General features: G+C 38.6%; 1 protein-coding gene across 1 annotated transcript; it reads right to left on the bottom strand.

Moving 5' to 3' along the window:
- Nucleotides 1–748: 748 nt before the first annotated feature.
- Nucleotides 749–15,313, bottom strand: Bet3 (blocked early in transport 3). The gene is made up of 4 exons (XM_071673160.1): nt 15,237–15,313; nt 5,765–5,959; nt 4,378–4,560; nt 749–1,758 (listed from the first exon to the last, which is right to left on the bottom strand). Exons 1-4 carry the CDS (start codon nt 15,276–15,278, stop codon nt 1,639–1,641), a joined length of 540 nt encoding a protein of 179 aa, XP_071529261.1. The 5' UTR covers nt 15,279–15,313; the 3' UTR covers nt 749–1,638.
- Between the last annotated feature and the right edge of the window lie 1,594 nt (nt 15,314–16,907).

Here is a 16,907-nt window from a genome sequence, read left to right as displayed (position 1 = left end):
TGTTATCTTTGTTTTTGAAAGCACGGAAGACTAAGGTACTCAAGTTTTAGTAATGGACATGGGATTTTTTTTTTTTTCTTTGTCCAAATCTGTTATTACATTCTGGAGGCATTTAGTTTGTTTTTGGCATTGTGTTAAGGTTTGTGGTATGGCGACAAGTGTCATACACGACGCCCAATATGGCTGAAGTTTAGATGGGTGGAAGGGACTAAGTATTCTGGGTGAAGAAAGAGTGTAGGTAGCATTCACGTCAGGATATAAGGGAGTGACATTGAATTTCTGCAGTGATGCAGATACTGAGTGAGAAAATGTTCTAGCAATGTGATGTTGTGTTGCATAACTATCATTGCTTAGGTTGTGTCAGGATATGATGTGACAGTGGGGTCATTTACATAGGACTTTCATACTGTGGTCTGTGGGAGATTACACTGGAAGAGATTGAAGAAAGTTGGAGAAAGAACCATGTACCCATTTTACTGACTGTCACAACCAGGATTCAAACCTATGTGCTCATTTCTGGGCTACCTATGAATGTGTCACAGTCAGTAACGACAACGGCTACCCCATGAAAGTCCATAATGAAATTAACATAAATATCAGTTTAAAGTGTTAGTAATGATATCCAAAAAGTATAAAATATCCTCAAATGTTATAACCCAAATATGGATAAAATACTATCTTCTCGTGGTACAGATGACTATTGAGAAATCATTTTCATTACAGATCTGAATTTCTTAATAAAGTGGTGTTTTTGCTAATCTTTATTTTATCTATGTATACAAAACATTTTCAAAAATTTCTTCTTATAACTAACTTGTCTATATACAGTACCTGATGAGCTATAAGAATCAGATTACCAGTTATGTGAAGCTGACTCGTATTCAATTTTTTTTTTTATTTAGTGTTGAATGTAATAACTATACTACTGATGGATGCTGGAAAACCACAGAAAAGTCTGTGGGGCTTTGCTGTGGATGGGGGTTCTGGTTTAGGTGTATTATACAAGATGGCTAGAGTGTATGTGAACAAACAAGGCTGTTCTTCAAGTGTTCCTGGTGCTGCCTCACTAATGCTGGAAGCATCATCCAAGTATGAAAAAAAATAATGTTTCTGTAGTATGTACAATACTGTAATCACTTTGTAATTTAACATCAATTACACTTAGCAACATTACAATATTACACTGGAAAGAAAAATGAATACAAACCAGATCCTACGCAGGGGTATAGAGGAATGTCTTGAGTAACAAATAATGTATGGTAATGTGATATACATTTAATATATCTAACGTGATATCTAAACAAGTACCATTCAATGCGTGATGTGCCACATTAAGAATGTTATGACGTTTATGGACATACTGCAGCATTGTCAATCATCAAACTAATGACGCATTCTTAATCACCAACTTCAAGTAGAATCCCTAGTCATCACCAAACTGATCAACAAAGCTCAAAAATAGAATCCCTCTTAAAACACTACAAACAAACATCAAGTCATGGACTAAACTAAAGGGACACTTTCCAAACTATGAAGTAAAGTAACTACTTCATACAAGAAAACCCATTTGCTATACACCAGAAACAAAATTTGTTTCAGGAGTGCAATCTTCACCTTTGCAGCACTTAAATCGATAAATCACTCTTCACCAGCAGGTATAGCATCTTCTAACCTCTTCACAAATTTTACACGAATTTCTGTTACATTGTCACCTTTTAACTGGTCTGCAATGAACCATGCCATAACTTCCAGCTGCACCTGTCAATAGACATAAACATTTTAGTGATGAAATTAAAATATTAAAAGTGAAATTTACATGTGTTAAGATTGTAAAAATTTTTGTAAAGAAACCAAGAGAAGATGAGCTGCACATCTAAATAATGAGAGCCCCCTATCTTCTGGAGTGGAAGTGAAATTATGATTAGAAAGAAAGCAAAAGGGACATCAATTTAATGGGAAGGCAAAGAATGTTAATGAGCCAGAATCAATGGGAGTAGGGAATGTCTGACTGGTAAGAGGGTTCTGTGCTTCATGGTGAAGGTGGGTCAGCATCAGGGATGTGTGATGTTGTCATGACTACTTAATCTTTTTAATTACGGTGATGAAGGAGCTCAAGCATCAGCAAAAATCCTTGTCTGCCTCCATATATTTTCAAAGGCGATATATGCATCTGGTCGCTAAGACCAGCGATTTTAACAGTGTCAGCATCTGCAACCCAAATGCGAGTGCCTCAGGCTATCTCTAGGAAAAGGATGTTCTTTTTTACGCCTGGCTGTCGCTTAATTTTGGAAATTTCACATCGGAGTGCTGCCTTTTTTCCACCTGTGCTTCAGCAGGGTTGGCTCTTACCTTTTTATGGAGGACAAAGCCCAAATTCTAATCTGGAAGTGAGAAAATACTGGTACATTAAGATTTCTAAGCATACTCGATACTCAGAAAGCACAATCAGGCGGCTGCTTACCAGGGATCATGACCTCCCTGATAACGTCATCCCACCACCAAAACCAATCCTTGGTCACCAAGTGAAGACTTATAGATCCAAAAGAACCTTGTAAGATATAAAGTATTGAAATAACCCAGCATTTCAGCTACTGAACTCAAAAAAGCTATCCAAAACTTTTAAGAAATCTCTCTCAAATAACCATTTAACCACCTGCAAAAGGACCTAAACATTCCCTCTCATAAACCAGCTGTCAAATTCCTACTTGCAAAGAAATTAAACACAAAAGACATTTGCAAAGAAATTCAAGGACGAGTGAGCAACAGCAGAGTAAGGCAGGGGAGGGTTAGGAGGCAGAAGGATGCCAGTCAGTACGACTTGTTTAATGGTGAAGACATTGAAACATCCAGATAGTGTGATGATCTGGGGTTGTTGTAATGGGTAGGGTAGGGTTGTACTTCTTACCGAAAAACATTACACTGAATAGAAAGCAAGACATTTCAGTGTTAGAGAGGATTCATCTGCCTCCTTCTATGGGGTTCATAGGAGTGATCACTTCATGCAAGGCTAGAAGGGTGATGACTTGGTTATAAGAGAAAAGTATTCAAATGCTGGATTAGCCTGGGAACTCCCCAAACTTAAATCTAGAATTGCTGGAACGAGATGAAAGTCAAGCTTGCTTCTTGCAACAGATCAGTGCCGTGCCTCATTTAGGAGGTCAAGATCCTATGAACCCAAAACATGGAATATTTTAGGAACCAGTAGTATCTCTGCAGTACCTCATAATTCTCCAATCCTCATAACAGCTTTGTGACAACAAATTTAAGAGATATCTGTTGATGAAAGACTTATGCAATTTATTTTTCCCTCTGAGGCTCAGTCATCTATCCTTGACGCTACCTCGCTAATGCGGGAAATGGCGAATATGTATGAGGAAATCTGTCAATGAAGGTAACAAATCCTCTTCAGCATCCCATCTTTTCTTTTTTGTTACCCTGCAGAATTGGGGCTGAGGACCCCAGTTTTTCCACTGACAATGTTTTTTTGTCAACATTATCCATTCTGTCAATTCAGGTACATCTGATGCAGCAAGTCCCTTCTTATGCCAGATCGCACTGACCAATGCAAAAATTTGCATCCAAACTACCATTTTCCAGTAATTACATTTACCAAGTACGATGATATGAAAAACTACCAGTAAGAATAAAAAATTTTCAATCTATATGACATAAATATAAATTTTCAGTAAAGTTAGACTTTGAATAAAAAAAAGGAAACAAAGTGAGTGAAAAAAGTGAAGACAAGCGGTAAAAATGAAAGGACAGATGCATGGTACTTATAAAGAAAAGATATGTCTACCCTATTAGCTCAGGTGTCATGAGACAATACAAAATCAGTAATCCAAATATGGAGGATAAAATATGGCTCAGGGAATACTTATCTGAGAAGCTCCTGTCTACACACTAAACATCCCTCTGATCATACAAACAGAATAGGCATAACAAAAATGTGAAAGTATAAAATTAAATGTTATCAACTCCATTCCCATTTCTGTGCAACCTCCAAACAGACATCTGCATGGGATCAATTTGCAAAACTGGGGATCTTAGCTCTAATCCTGCATGATAATAAAAAAGAATGGGGGTGATCAACTTCCTGAGGAAGATTTGACACTTTCATCAACAAACTTATCTTTCTTAAATTTGTTGTGATCACTGAGTTATGAGGATAGGAAAATTATGAGGCAGGTCGCATATATGCTATTAGATACTTTTAAAAGCAGAAGCTCTTTTCCTTTTACTGTTATCTGCTTGCATGTCTCTGCCAAAACTGTATCATAAGCTAAAATATGCTGAGCTAACTTAATTCATCTCACATACAGCCTAAAATTCGTAACTGTTAACTTATTGATAGACAAATGTGAAACAAAAACATACCATTTCACATGCTCCACGAATAACTCCAGCCATGATGTTGGAGTACCGAAGACCAAGGCAATGGTCTGGCAGCTCTACAAACTCGGCTAACGGATTGGTCTCCAGTACCACTGAAAACTCATCCCCACTAGGGCTCCAACTCCCTATACTTGGTGACACTCCCAAGTATAACTTGAAAGCTTGCTGAAAGAAATTCATGGTTTGTGACTTCATACTTAACCATGTAAACAGACTTTTTTTTTTTTATCAAACTAACAACAACCCTATGAAAAAGGGGGTACTAAGAAATCTGTTACATAAGATTACTTTCTGTGAAGGTCAGTAAATACAAGACATAACTTTAACATAACTATCTCTGGTACTCCTATGACAGCAATCTAATGACAATTACCCTTTTATCCTTCAATTATGTTAATTGCACTTCCATAACACTAACCAATTAAACTTAAAACTTCTTTCTTACAATCTCCATTTTTTTTTTTTTTTTTTTTTTTATACTTTGTCGCTGTCTCCCGCGTCTGCGAGGTAGCGCAAGGAAACAGACGAAAGAAATGGCCCAACCCCCCCCCCCCCATACACATGTACATACACCTGTCCACACACGTGTATACATACCTACACAGCTTTCCATGGTCCACCCCAGACGCCTCACATGCCTTGATTCACTCCACTGACAGCACGTCAACCCCTGTATACCACATCGCTCCAATTCACTCTATTCCTTGCCCTCCTTACACCCTCCTGCATGTTCAGGCCCCGATCACACAAAATCTTTTTCACTCCATCTTTCCACCTCCAATTTGGTCTCCCTCTTCTCCTCGTTCCCTCCACCTCCGACACATATATCCTCTTGGTCAATCTTTCCTCACTCATTCTCTCCATGTGCCCAAACCATTTCAAAACACCCTCTTCTGCTCTCTCAACCACGCTCTTTTTATTTCCACACATCTCTCTTACCCTTACGTTACTTACTCGATCAAACCACCTCACACCACACATTGTCCTCAAACATCTCATTTCCAGCACATCCATCCTCCTGCGCACAACTCTATCCATAGCCCACGCCTCGCAACCATACAACATTGTTGGAACCACTATTCCTTCAAACATACCCATTTTTGCTTTCCGAGATAATGTTCTCGACTTCCACACATTTTTCAAGGCTCCCAAAATTTTCGCCCCCTCCCCCACCCTACGATCCACTTCCGCTTCCATGGTTCCATCCGCTGACAGATCCACTCCCAGATATCTAAAACACTTCACTTCACAATCTCCATATATAATACTAATAACAATTAGCCTTTAACCTTCCTTTATGTGAACTGCACTTCCATGACACTGACCAAATAAAGTAAACTTACAATACATCTCATTTGCCCATAATTACCTGAATTTTATCTGCTGTATCTCTTAGGTCATAACATCTACCAGGATTGGCCCGAGCAAGAAAGTCCTCAATTAGCCGCATGCCAATATTATAGCCCATTCTCTCTAGCTGGCGATTCACATCATCCACATTTTCATAGTCCTTAAGGAGTTGAGCAACCAGTGACCCATACGTCAGTGTGAACAGTTCCCCACTCTGAAGCATCAAAATGAAACAATATGTCAAATTGATAAAAAGGAAAAATGTCAATAATAGTAATGGGGCTATTACATTTTGACTTATCCCTTAATCCTTAAAGACAATTATAAAAAGAAAAAACATTAATTTTCAGCTTGCTGTACATTCTAATAGTATCTAAAAATATGAAAGTACAAGAACACCACCACATACCGGTATGCACCATAATAAAGCACCACCACATACTGGTACGCACCATAATAAAGAAGTGAAAATAATCACCAGCTTAAGAAATAAAGAAATGCTTAATCCTTCTTTCACGCACTTTAAATACACCCTCACGATATGTGAGCTTACAACAAATAAATTTCTTTAAATACGAGGCATACCATGTCACTTATGAAAAGTTACTCATCTATGAAGGAAGCCATTTCTTAAAAAAAAGCTTATAGTCCCCTGCAAAATCCAAATGTATTTGTTAAATATTCTGTGTTATATATTCTGTTCATCATCTTTGAATTCTATTCACAAATCTGTTGAAAGAATCTCAATTACACACATCCCCAGCTTATATATCCAATACTAAAGTGACCAGTCTGCCTTACAACTGCAGTTTTTGAAACAGTTACTTTGCATCCTCCATCCTTACTCACAAAACACCATCATCAAACTTAATCAACACTAAGGAACCCCATGTCTACAGCTTGTATTTTCAAAATTTCTGTGGTCTGAAATTTTTATGAAAGAAAGATTTTCACCGACATCCCATGTGGGCTGATTCATCCCTGTTAACAGAAAAAACTCAATAGCATCAACTACATAAAATTTAATACAATTATTATATTTAAAAGACATCATTAACCACAGAAAAACAGGTTTAACATTGAAAAAGTAGCTTAACCCAATACATGGTCTGGGATTTCCATCATATCAAAGCAAATATACCAAAGCAGCACACCACACAAAATAATGTATTCCAGCTCTACGGTACTTGCTTTTACTATAATTAATCCCATATTTTCCCCTATCTACTACTACCACCTTGTGCAATATAATTCAATATTAAGTGATGCTCCACTGGTATTTCTATAATCGTTACAAAATATATATATACATATATGTGCGCGAGGTAGCACTAGGAAAAGACAACAAAGGCCACTTTCGTTCACACTCAGTCTCTAGCTGTCATGTAATAATGCACCGAAACCACAGCTCCCTTTCCACATCCAGGCCCCACAGAACTTTCCATAGTTTAACCCAGATGCTTCACATGCCCTGGTTCAATCCATTGACAGCACGTCGACCCCGGTATACCACATCGTTCCAATTCACTCTATTCCTTTCACGCCTTTCACCCTCCTGCATGTTCAGGCCGCGATCACTCAAAATCTTTTTCACTCCATCTTTCCACCTCCAATTTGGTCTTCCATTCCTTGTTCCCTCTACCTCTGACACATATATCCTCTTGGTCAATCTTTCCTCACTCACTCTCTCCATGTGACCAAACCATTTCAAAACACCCTCCTCTGCTCTCTCAACTACACTTTATAATACCACACATCTCTCTTACCCTATTATTACTTACTCGATCAAACCACCTCACACCACATATTGTTCTCAAACATCTCATTTCCAGCACATCCACCCTCCTCCACACAGCTCTATCCATAGCCCACGCCTTGCAACCATATAACATTGTTGGAACCACTATTCCTTCAAACATACCCATTTTTGCTTTCTGACATAATGTTCTCGACTTCCACACATCCTTCAACGCTTCCAGAACTTTTGCCCCCTCCCCAAACCATTGATTCAATTCCACTTCCATGGTTCCATCCGCTGCCAAATCTACTCCCAGATATCTAAAACACTTCACTTCCTCCAGTTTTTCTCCATTAAAACTTACCTCCCCATTGACTTGTCCCTCAACCCTACTATACCTAATAACCTTACTCTTATTCACATTTACTCTCAGCTTTCTTCTTTCACACACTTTACCAAACTCAGTCACCAGCTTCTGCAGTTTCTCACACGAATCAGCCACCAGCGATGTATCATCAGCGAACAACAACTGACTCACTTCCCAAGGTCTCTCATCCACAACAGACTCCATACTTGCTCCTCTTTCCAAAACTCTAGCATTCACCTCCCTAACAACCCCATCCATAAACAAATTAAACAACCATGGAGACATCACACACCCCTGCCACAAACCTACATTCACTGAGAACCAATCACTTTCCTCTCTTCCTACATGTACACATGCCTTACATCCTCGACAAAAACTTTTCACTACTTCTAACAACTTGCCTCCCACACCATATATTCTTAATACCTTCCACAGAGCATCTCTCTCAACTCTATCATATGCCTTCTCCAGATCCATAAATGCTACATGCAAATCCATTTGCTTTTCTAAGTATTTCTCATACATTCTTCAAAGCAAACACCTGATCCACACATCCTCTCCCACTTCTGAAACCACACTGCTATTCCCCAATCTGATGCTCTGTACATGCCTTCACCCTCTCTATCAATACCCTCCCATATAATTTCCCAGGAATACTCAACAAACTTTTACCTCTATAATTTGAGCACTCACTTTTATCCCCTTTGCCTTTTGTACAATGGCACTATGCAAGCATTCCGCCAATCCTCAGGCACCTCACCATGAGTCATACATACATTAAATAACCTTACCAACAAGTCAACAATACACTCACCCCATTTTTAATAAATTCCACTGCAATACCATCCAAACCAGCTGCCTTGCCGGCTTTCATCTTCCGCAAAGCTTTTACTACCTCTTCTCTGTTTACCAAATCATTTTCCCTAACCCTCTCACTTTGCACACCACCTCGACCAAAACACCCTATATCTGCCACTCTATCATCAAACACATTCAACAAACCTTCAAAATACTCACTCCATCTCCTTCTCACATCACCACTACATAAAATATCACATAAAGAATAATCTATTACACTAAGCTATAACACAGGAGTTACAGCATCTTTAGATGGTTAAATAGAAGAATGCTTTTCGGTACAAATGATTTCCTGAATCTATCGGTATGCTGTATAAGCAGAGACATTCTTCTTCCTGACCTTAAAAATACACAGTATTGGTGAAGAGGATGGGTTGCATCTTGCATTATCTCAACCTCCTTCACTGCACATTCCTGATACAGCGTATCTAATGTTTTTGTGTTTGCACCCAATTTCCTAGCTTTCAACAATTTTCTCCAAGTTTATTTTCATCTTTACTGTTTAGCTTGCCATACCAGGCAGTAACTGAAAAACATAAAACTGATTTTTACAGTTGACCAACATAAAAAAAATAATTATTGCATTGTCTATAAAGGAACAAATACTTAAAATCTAATGTGATAGTGATGTGTCTAAATGAAAAACTTTACACCAGTCAAAAAGTGTAAACATGGACAATGTTGCTTGAATGGATTAGGCAGCATTAGAGAAAAGTTAACCCTTGATCGTTCCAATATAAAGGCCCAAGCTAAACATTTTTTTTTTTTTTTTTCAATACTTTGTCGCTGTCTCCCACGTTTGCGAGGTAGCGCAAGGAAACAGACGAAAGAAATGGCCCAACCCCCCCCCCCCCCCCCATACACATGTACATACGTCCACACACGCAAATATACATACCTACACAGCTTTCCATGGTTTACCCCAGACGCTTCACATGCCTTGATTCAATCCACTGACAGCACGTCAACCCCTGTATACCACATCGCTCCAATTCACTCTATTCCTTGCCCTCCTTTCACCCTCCTGCATGTTCAGGCCCCGATCACACAAAATCTTTTTCACTCCATCTTTCCACCTCCAATTTGGTCTCCCTCTTCTCCTCGTTCCCTCCACCTCCGACACATATATCCTCTTGGTCAATCTTTCCTCACTCATTCTCTCCATGTGCCCAAACCATTTCAAAACACCCTCTTCTGCTCTCTCAACCACGCTCTTTTTATTTCCACACATCTCTCTTACCCTTACGTTACTTACTCGATCAAACCACCTCACACCACACATTGTCCTCAAACATCTCATTTCCAGCACATCCATCCTCCTGCGCACATCTCTATCCATAGCCCACGCCTCGCAACCATACAACATTGTTGGAACCACTATTCCTTCAAACATACCCATTTTTGCTTTCCGAGATAATGTTCTCGACTTCCACACATTTTTCAAGGCTCCCAAAATTTTCGCCCCCTCCCCCACCCTATGATCCACTTCCGCTTCCATGGTTCCATCCGCTGACAGATCCACTCCCAGATATCTAAAACACTTCACTTCCTCCAGTTTTTCTCCATTCAAACTCACCTCCCAATTGACTTGACCCTCACCCCTACTGTACCTAATAACCTTGCTCTTATTCACATTTACTCTTAACTTTCTTCTTCCACACACTTTACCAAACTCAGTCACCAGCTTCTGCAGTTTCTCACATGAATCAGCCACCAGCGCTGTATCATCAGCGAACAACAACTGACTCACTTCCCAAGCTCTCTCATCCCCAACAGACTTCATACTTGCCCCTCTTTCCAGGACTCTTGCATTTACCTCCCTAACAACCCTATCCATAAACAAATTAAACAACCATGGAGACATCACACACCCCTGCCGCAAACCTACATTCACTGAGAACCAATCACTTTCCTCTCTTCCTACACGTACACATGCCTTACATCCTCGATAAAAACTTTTCACTGCTTCTAACAACTTGCCTCCCACACCATATATTCTTAATACCTTCCACAGAGCATCTCTATCAACTCTATCATATGCCTTCTCCAGATCCATAAATGCTACATACAAATCCATTTGCTTTTCTAAGTATTTCTCACATACATATCAAGAATTAAATCTGACAACTCCGTATATTTCTATCTCTTCAATACAATTTCGTTCTTTATTTTTCATTGTGTATTCTATATTTTACTTATATTCAGTAAACCCTCAATTTAATGGACTTATAGGGGGGAAGGGGGTGTCCGTTAATGCCGAAAGTCTGTTAAATAAAATTTAACCTATTTCTGTGCCCACTTAAGTTCACACACTTTCTTTTAACTCCTCCATCACTGTAAGGTTAAGTCTGTGGTATGATAGTTGAGCAGTGGGCAGCTGGAAGCAGGATCCAGACTGAGGCAGAGGCGATGCCACCAATCTCCTGTGAAAGGATACTTCTCTATAATAAAGTGAAGACAGGCTACCTGCTTTCATTGCACCTCTTACAAACACTTGATGCCATTTTAAATTGTAAGGATTGCAAAATTATTTAATAAATAGTCACATTCTGAAATAACAGAAATACTCACTATACAACCTGATCACACAATAGCTTGAGGCAGACTGAGATTGAAACAAAGCGAGTCTACCCCATGCTACCAAAAAAAGGGCAACCAAAAAAGGGCGATATGAAACATGCATGCTGCAGCATTTGAATCTTTTTAATTTCTAAATTGTTATTTTCCTATTAAATCTGAAATCTGTTAAACTGAGGGTTTACTGCATTAGGCCATGTTCCAGAAAACTGGAAAAAAATGAAATCTGGGTCAACTCCTGTCCCAAGCTTTCCAGATAAATGGTACAGCACCTGTAAAACAGATGGTGTTGTATGGATGTAAGTCACGGGCTACATATGAGAATATAAGGAAGAGGATGAATGTGACAACTATACGTGTGTAAGTAGGGTTGATCAATAATGTAATGATAGGCTAAGAAAGAGTATGACTGAAAGAGCTGAGGTGTGATGAAATAGTAGATATATATGGATAGAACTAAGTCATGAGAGGTTGCATCAGACATGGAGGGGACAAGAGGGAAGACCAACCAGGACATACAAGGTTGGAGTGGAGAAGATAAAAGTGAATTGGAGCAATGTGGTATAAGAGGGGTGATACGATGTCAACGGACTGAACCAGAGCACATGACGCAGCCAGGAGAAACCAAGGAAAGGTTTGTGGGACCTGGTTGTCCACAAGGGGCAGTGATTACAGTGCATTAAACATGAAAGCTAAAGAACTGATGGAAGAATGAGGCCTTTCCTTTGTCTGTTCCAGGAGCTACTTTACTAATGCTGGAAATGAAAAACAAGTATGAAAGAAAAGAATTTTGCAAAACTGTTTTGACATGATGCATAAATGGATATGGGTAAAATTTATGTTGGTGGAAGCATATTTTCTAAGAAATTGTTGCCATTGTGAAGAGTGATCTAAGAGAGTGGGATTTCCTTTAGCACTCTTATAACACATATTTCAAAAATATGAACTCATCAGTGACATGAGGGAGAGGGAAAGATGTGAGTGTGAGAAATAAATAATGTATTTATGTAGATACCAATAAATATAAAAGCAAATACAACCTACTCATCACAATCCTACAAGTCTCATGAGTTCTAATATTAGTGAAATTTCATTTCATTTTTTTGCTTTGTCGCTGTCTCCTGCGTTTGCAAGGTAGCGCAAGGAAACAGACGAAAGAAATGGCCCAACCCACCCCTATACACAATGTATATACATACACGTCCACACACGCAAATATACATACCTATACATCTCAATGTACACATATATATACATACACAGACACATACATATATACCCATGCACACAATTCACACTGTCTGCCTTTATTCATTCCCATCGCCAGCTCGCCACACATGGAATACCATCCTCCTCCCCCCTCATGTGTGCGAGGTAGCACTAGGAAAAGACAACAAAGGCCCCTCTCGTTCACACTCAGTCTCTAGCTGTCATGCAATAATGCCCGAAACCACAGCTCCCTTTCCACATCCAGGCCCCACACAACTTTCCATGGTTTACCCCAGACGCTTCACATGCCCTGATTTAATCCACTGACAGCACGTCAACCCCGGTATACCACATCGATCCAATTCACTCTATTCCTTGCCCGCCTTTCACCCTCCTGCATGTTCAGGCCCCGATCACACAAATCTTTTTCACTCCATCTTTCCACCTCCAATTTGGTCTCCCACTTCTCCTCGTTCCCTCCACCTCCGACACATATATCCTCTTGGTCAATCTTTCCTCACTCATTCTCTCCATGTGCCCAAACCATTTCAAAACACCCTCTTCTTTCATTATCACACCATATACTCCCTTTACGAAAAATTTCATTCAGAAGGTTAAACGGTAAGTTTACACGTCTAAAGAGACATCGGAATCTGAACCCATAAGGGACACATCTTATAAGCATTAATTCTATCCCTATACCTTTATAGGCATCTGAACTCACCAAACATATCTGCAAAATTCAGATCAAGTCAAATTTAAACATATGATTCATAGAAACATTGGTGGAATTTATAATCACAACACCAAATCAGGCATTCTTAATCCTTACACACAAGTTTTTTCTTCTTGTAATATACCTTCATTAACTTTGTATATTGACTCACAAATCAAATAAAGCTCTACAGAATCTGAAAAAGCAACATGTGATTGTTTTTTGTCAACTATTCACAGGATAGTCACCGTTCTAACCTAAAGTCCTACCACTTTGCACAAGAAAATGAAACTATGATATCAGGATGCTAGAGGCGCACCTCCTGCTGGTTTCCTTGTTGCTACGTTTTGAGTGAGTGTTTCATACGTTACAGTGAACTGTTCATCTAAAGTATTTCTACTACACAATTTCTTGCTTCAATGTCCTGCTCACTTTGTGAAAATTTAAAACTGATGGAGTTGGTGCTATACCTAAAATTCCACACTTTGTATCAACTCTAAATGATGAAAGTCGAGAAAAGGGATGCCAGTTACATAGATCAGATATCTAAAGACTGATTTGAATGTGTGGAACTTTCTTTTTTTCTTGGGATTATATGATAAATAAGTAATGTAATGTACCAATAATTATAGAAACATAATGATAACCTGCCTATTTGAATGTTTCAGATTTCTTGTGGGTTCTGTTACTAATAAAATGTCATTATACAAATGTGCACACCACTTATTTCCACCATAATTTGTTTAGTATGGAATATAAAGTGAGTTCAAATGCTTATAGAACTCACCAAACATATTTACAACACTTAGACTCAGTAGGATTAAAATGTTACGAAGAATGGTAGCACACTGGAATGCATAATCAATAAAGAAAGGAGGCATTTCTATGCTCTACAGGTGTGTTTTCTTATCTTATTACTGCTTCAATCACTTTATATATTGTCATACCAACTGAATAAAGCTCTATATAAGCCAAACAAGCACCAGGTGAATACTTTTCTTGTCAGCCATCCACAAGAGTCACTTTTTTAATGTCATCACAATATGTGCGAGGACATCAGAAAATAACATCTAGACATAAAAAGGAATTTATCCTGTCCATATACTATTTGCCACATTTCAACAAAAAAGTTATGACTGTATTTATCAAACTATCAAGTGCTGCTTTTGAATATTTGTACCCCACAATTCACCTCTACTTCAAAGTCTTGCCCACTTTACGAAAACTAAAAATTTGAGTTTGCGGCAATATACCAAAAATCCCACCCTCTATATCAACCCTTCATATTTTAAGGAATCCATTGGTGACTTTTCGTTGGGATCTATCGTTTATACAACTGGCATTCGTTTTCTTGACTGTTACCATCTAGACGAGGTGAGGAACCCACAGGTACCACCTCCATAAAATTCTGTCGACCGGAACATGCGTCCAAATGCTGAATGGTAAAATTCCTGTATGGAACATCCAACTATTCACAAGCTGAAATTTTTTTCCCATTGGTTTTTAATCTGTTTTGCACAATTCTGGCCATAATTTCTACAGCAAATTGCTACCTTTAAAAACATCCCCTCCCACCCCAACTTTATCCAATAATAATGCGGCACGCCCAGTGGGAACCGAAGTTTTGGATGGGAAAACTAACTTAATGTAGTGATTTGCAATAGAAATGAAGGTTAGAATGATTCAAAAGACATCATAAACCATCAGTAAAACAATTTCAACCAAACCAAATAACCTTGTCTGCCAAATTTGCTGGATGCCCTAAACGGTAATAACTACTAAATCACCTAAAATTGTACCAATCATATCACTAAACCCATCACTCACGACCCCTAATCACGTCATAGTTACCAAACATTGCAGGTCGGGATGGAGACGCCCACCATGCTGCTCCTCCCCCCATACCCCATTTGACCCCAACAGCACCGAATCCTCTCTCGTAACAATAATATCACCATCTAATCAAATCGAAGACAAATGTGACATAAACATAATGCAAAATGATATAATATTTAGCTTCAACTGACCACTTTCTTGGGGTCATTAGCTCTCATGCTCTGACGCGACATCTTCTCAGCTGCTGCAAATGTAAACGAAACACATTCATTGTTCAGTCAAGAATAAACATATCATCATAATACTTCTTTTAATCTAAACTTCCTCTAATTTCCTCTTCTTTATTTATCTGAATAATCCATAATCTTATTAGACAAAAAATACTCAAAATCATATCTGTCTTAGAATGGAGAAATTTCATTCTTAAATGAAAGCGTGTGTATGGGTCAGCTGACCAGTCTTTGGTAAGTACCAAATTTACTTTGAAATATGAGATACTCAAGAATATTCTCTTAATCATTTATTTCATGTGATATTTGAACCAGTATAATTTCATTATTGTATTCGGTGACTTCACACACAGCAGTGCGACAAAACCCTGAAATGTGCCGAAATTAGCCGTAATACACTGGAATAACACAGTATAATGTCAAACTTGCCTCATTTGTCTTCAGATGAGCTGGTTCAACATTGTTTGATATGACAGGAAAAGATTCGAAGCCAGTGAAAGAAAGAATAATTATTTTCTTCATAATGCTATCGCCAAAATGGTCTTCGAGATATCGGTATGCAATCCCTGATGTAATTATCTCCGACTTGTGTAACAGAAAAATGTATGATAATCATGAGAGGTGATACAGGTCTTAATTCACCTTGTAGAACAGAATATATATATATATATATATATATATATATATATATATATATATATATATATATATATATATATATATGTGTGTGTGTGTGTGTGTGTGTGTGTGTGTGTGTGTGTGTGTGTCTGTGTAATTGATTGGAGATACAATAAGGTTTTGAAGCGAATCCTTTTACCGACAAAAATTAGTACAATACAAAAATATAAATTCAAACGATACTTTCATCTTTTTTTTTTTTTTCTAAGTTGAAGGTTCCATGTATGGACAAAAGGTCCTCATCAAGGTCGGACCTGAACATAATATAGATGAGGTAATGATGGGGAAAAAGAAAAGACAAGCGAAAGTATTAACAAATTTTGCAGGACGTGAAAAAAAAGCCTGTCTTTTAAAGTGTGCCAGATCATAGTTACTGGGAAAGACATGAGAGGGTAGAGAGTTCTAAAAGCTTCAAAGATGTAGGGAAAGAAACAGTTATCAAAACGGCCTAACCTTGAGTTGCCGATGGTCACACCATAATCAAGTGATGTAGTAATTTGCTGAGTATTGCACGGTGTTTTTGTAGTGTGTAGGCAAACAAGCAGTCAGCTCCCAGGAGTGAAAACCAAAGTAATACTTATAGAAGAGGGAAAGTGAACCAACATTGCGGCGTAGGGCGAGGGGGGTCAAGTTTGGACAATTTATACGTTGGACGGCTTTCAACTCTTGTGAAGCAAGGACGCAGAGCTATAGAACCACCATAGATGTGATAGCAGTCCTCCATACAAGGACGGATCAATTCTTTATGTGAACAGAGCAACTCTTCTAGGCAACATCAATTTCAACATATAAACAAGACTCCACATTTCATAGAGGCAGAGACGTAGCTATTCCTGTAATGTGTGTGTGGGGTGTCCAAGATACAGTGTGGATGTTACAGTAATACCAAGTATGTTCAATGAATCCAGAGGTGGAAATTAACAGAACCTCCCTCAGAGGAGTGAGGAAAGTTGT

The sequence above is a fragment of the Panulirus ornatus genome, chromosome 18 (assembly GCF_036320965.1).
Source record: "Panulirus ornatus isolate Po-2019 chromosome 18, ASM3632096v1, whole genome shotgun sequence".
Classification (NCBI taxonomy): domain Eukaryota; kingdom Metazoa; phylum Arthropoda; class Malacostraca; order Decapoda; family Palinuridae; genus Panulirus; species Panulirus ornatus.
Note: the sequence above shows the minus strand (reverse complement) of the source record. Positions and strands in the feature narration are given on the sequence as shown.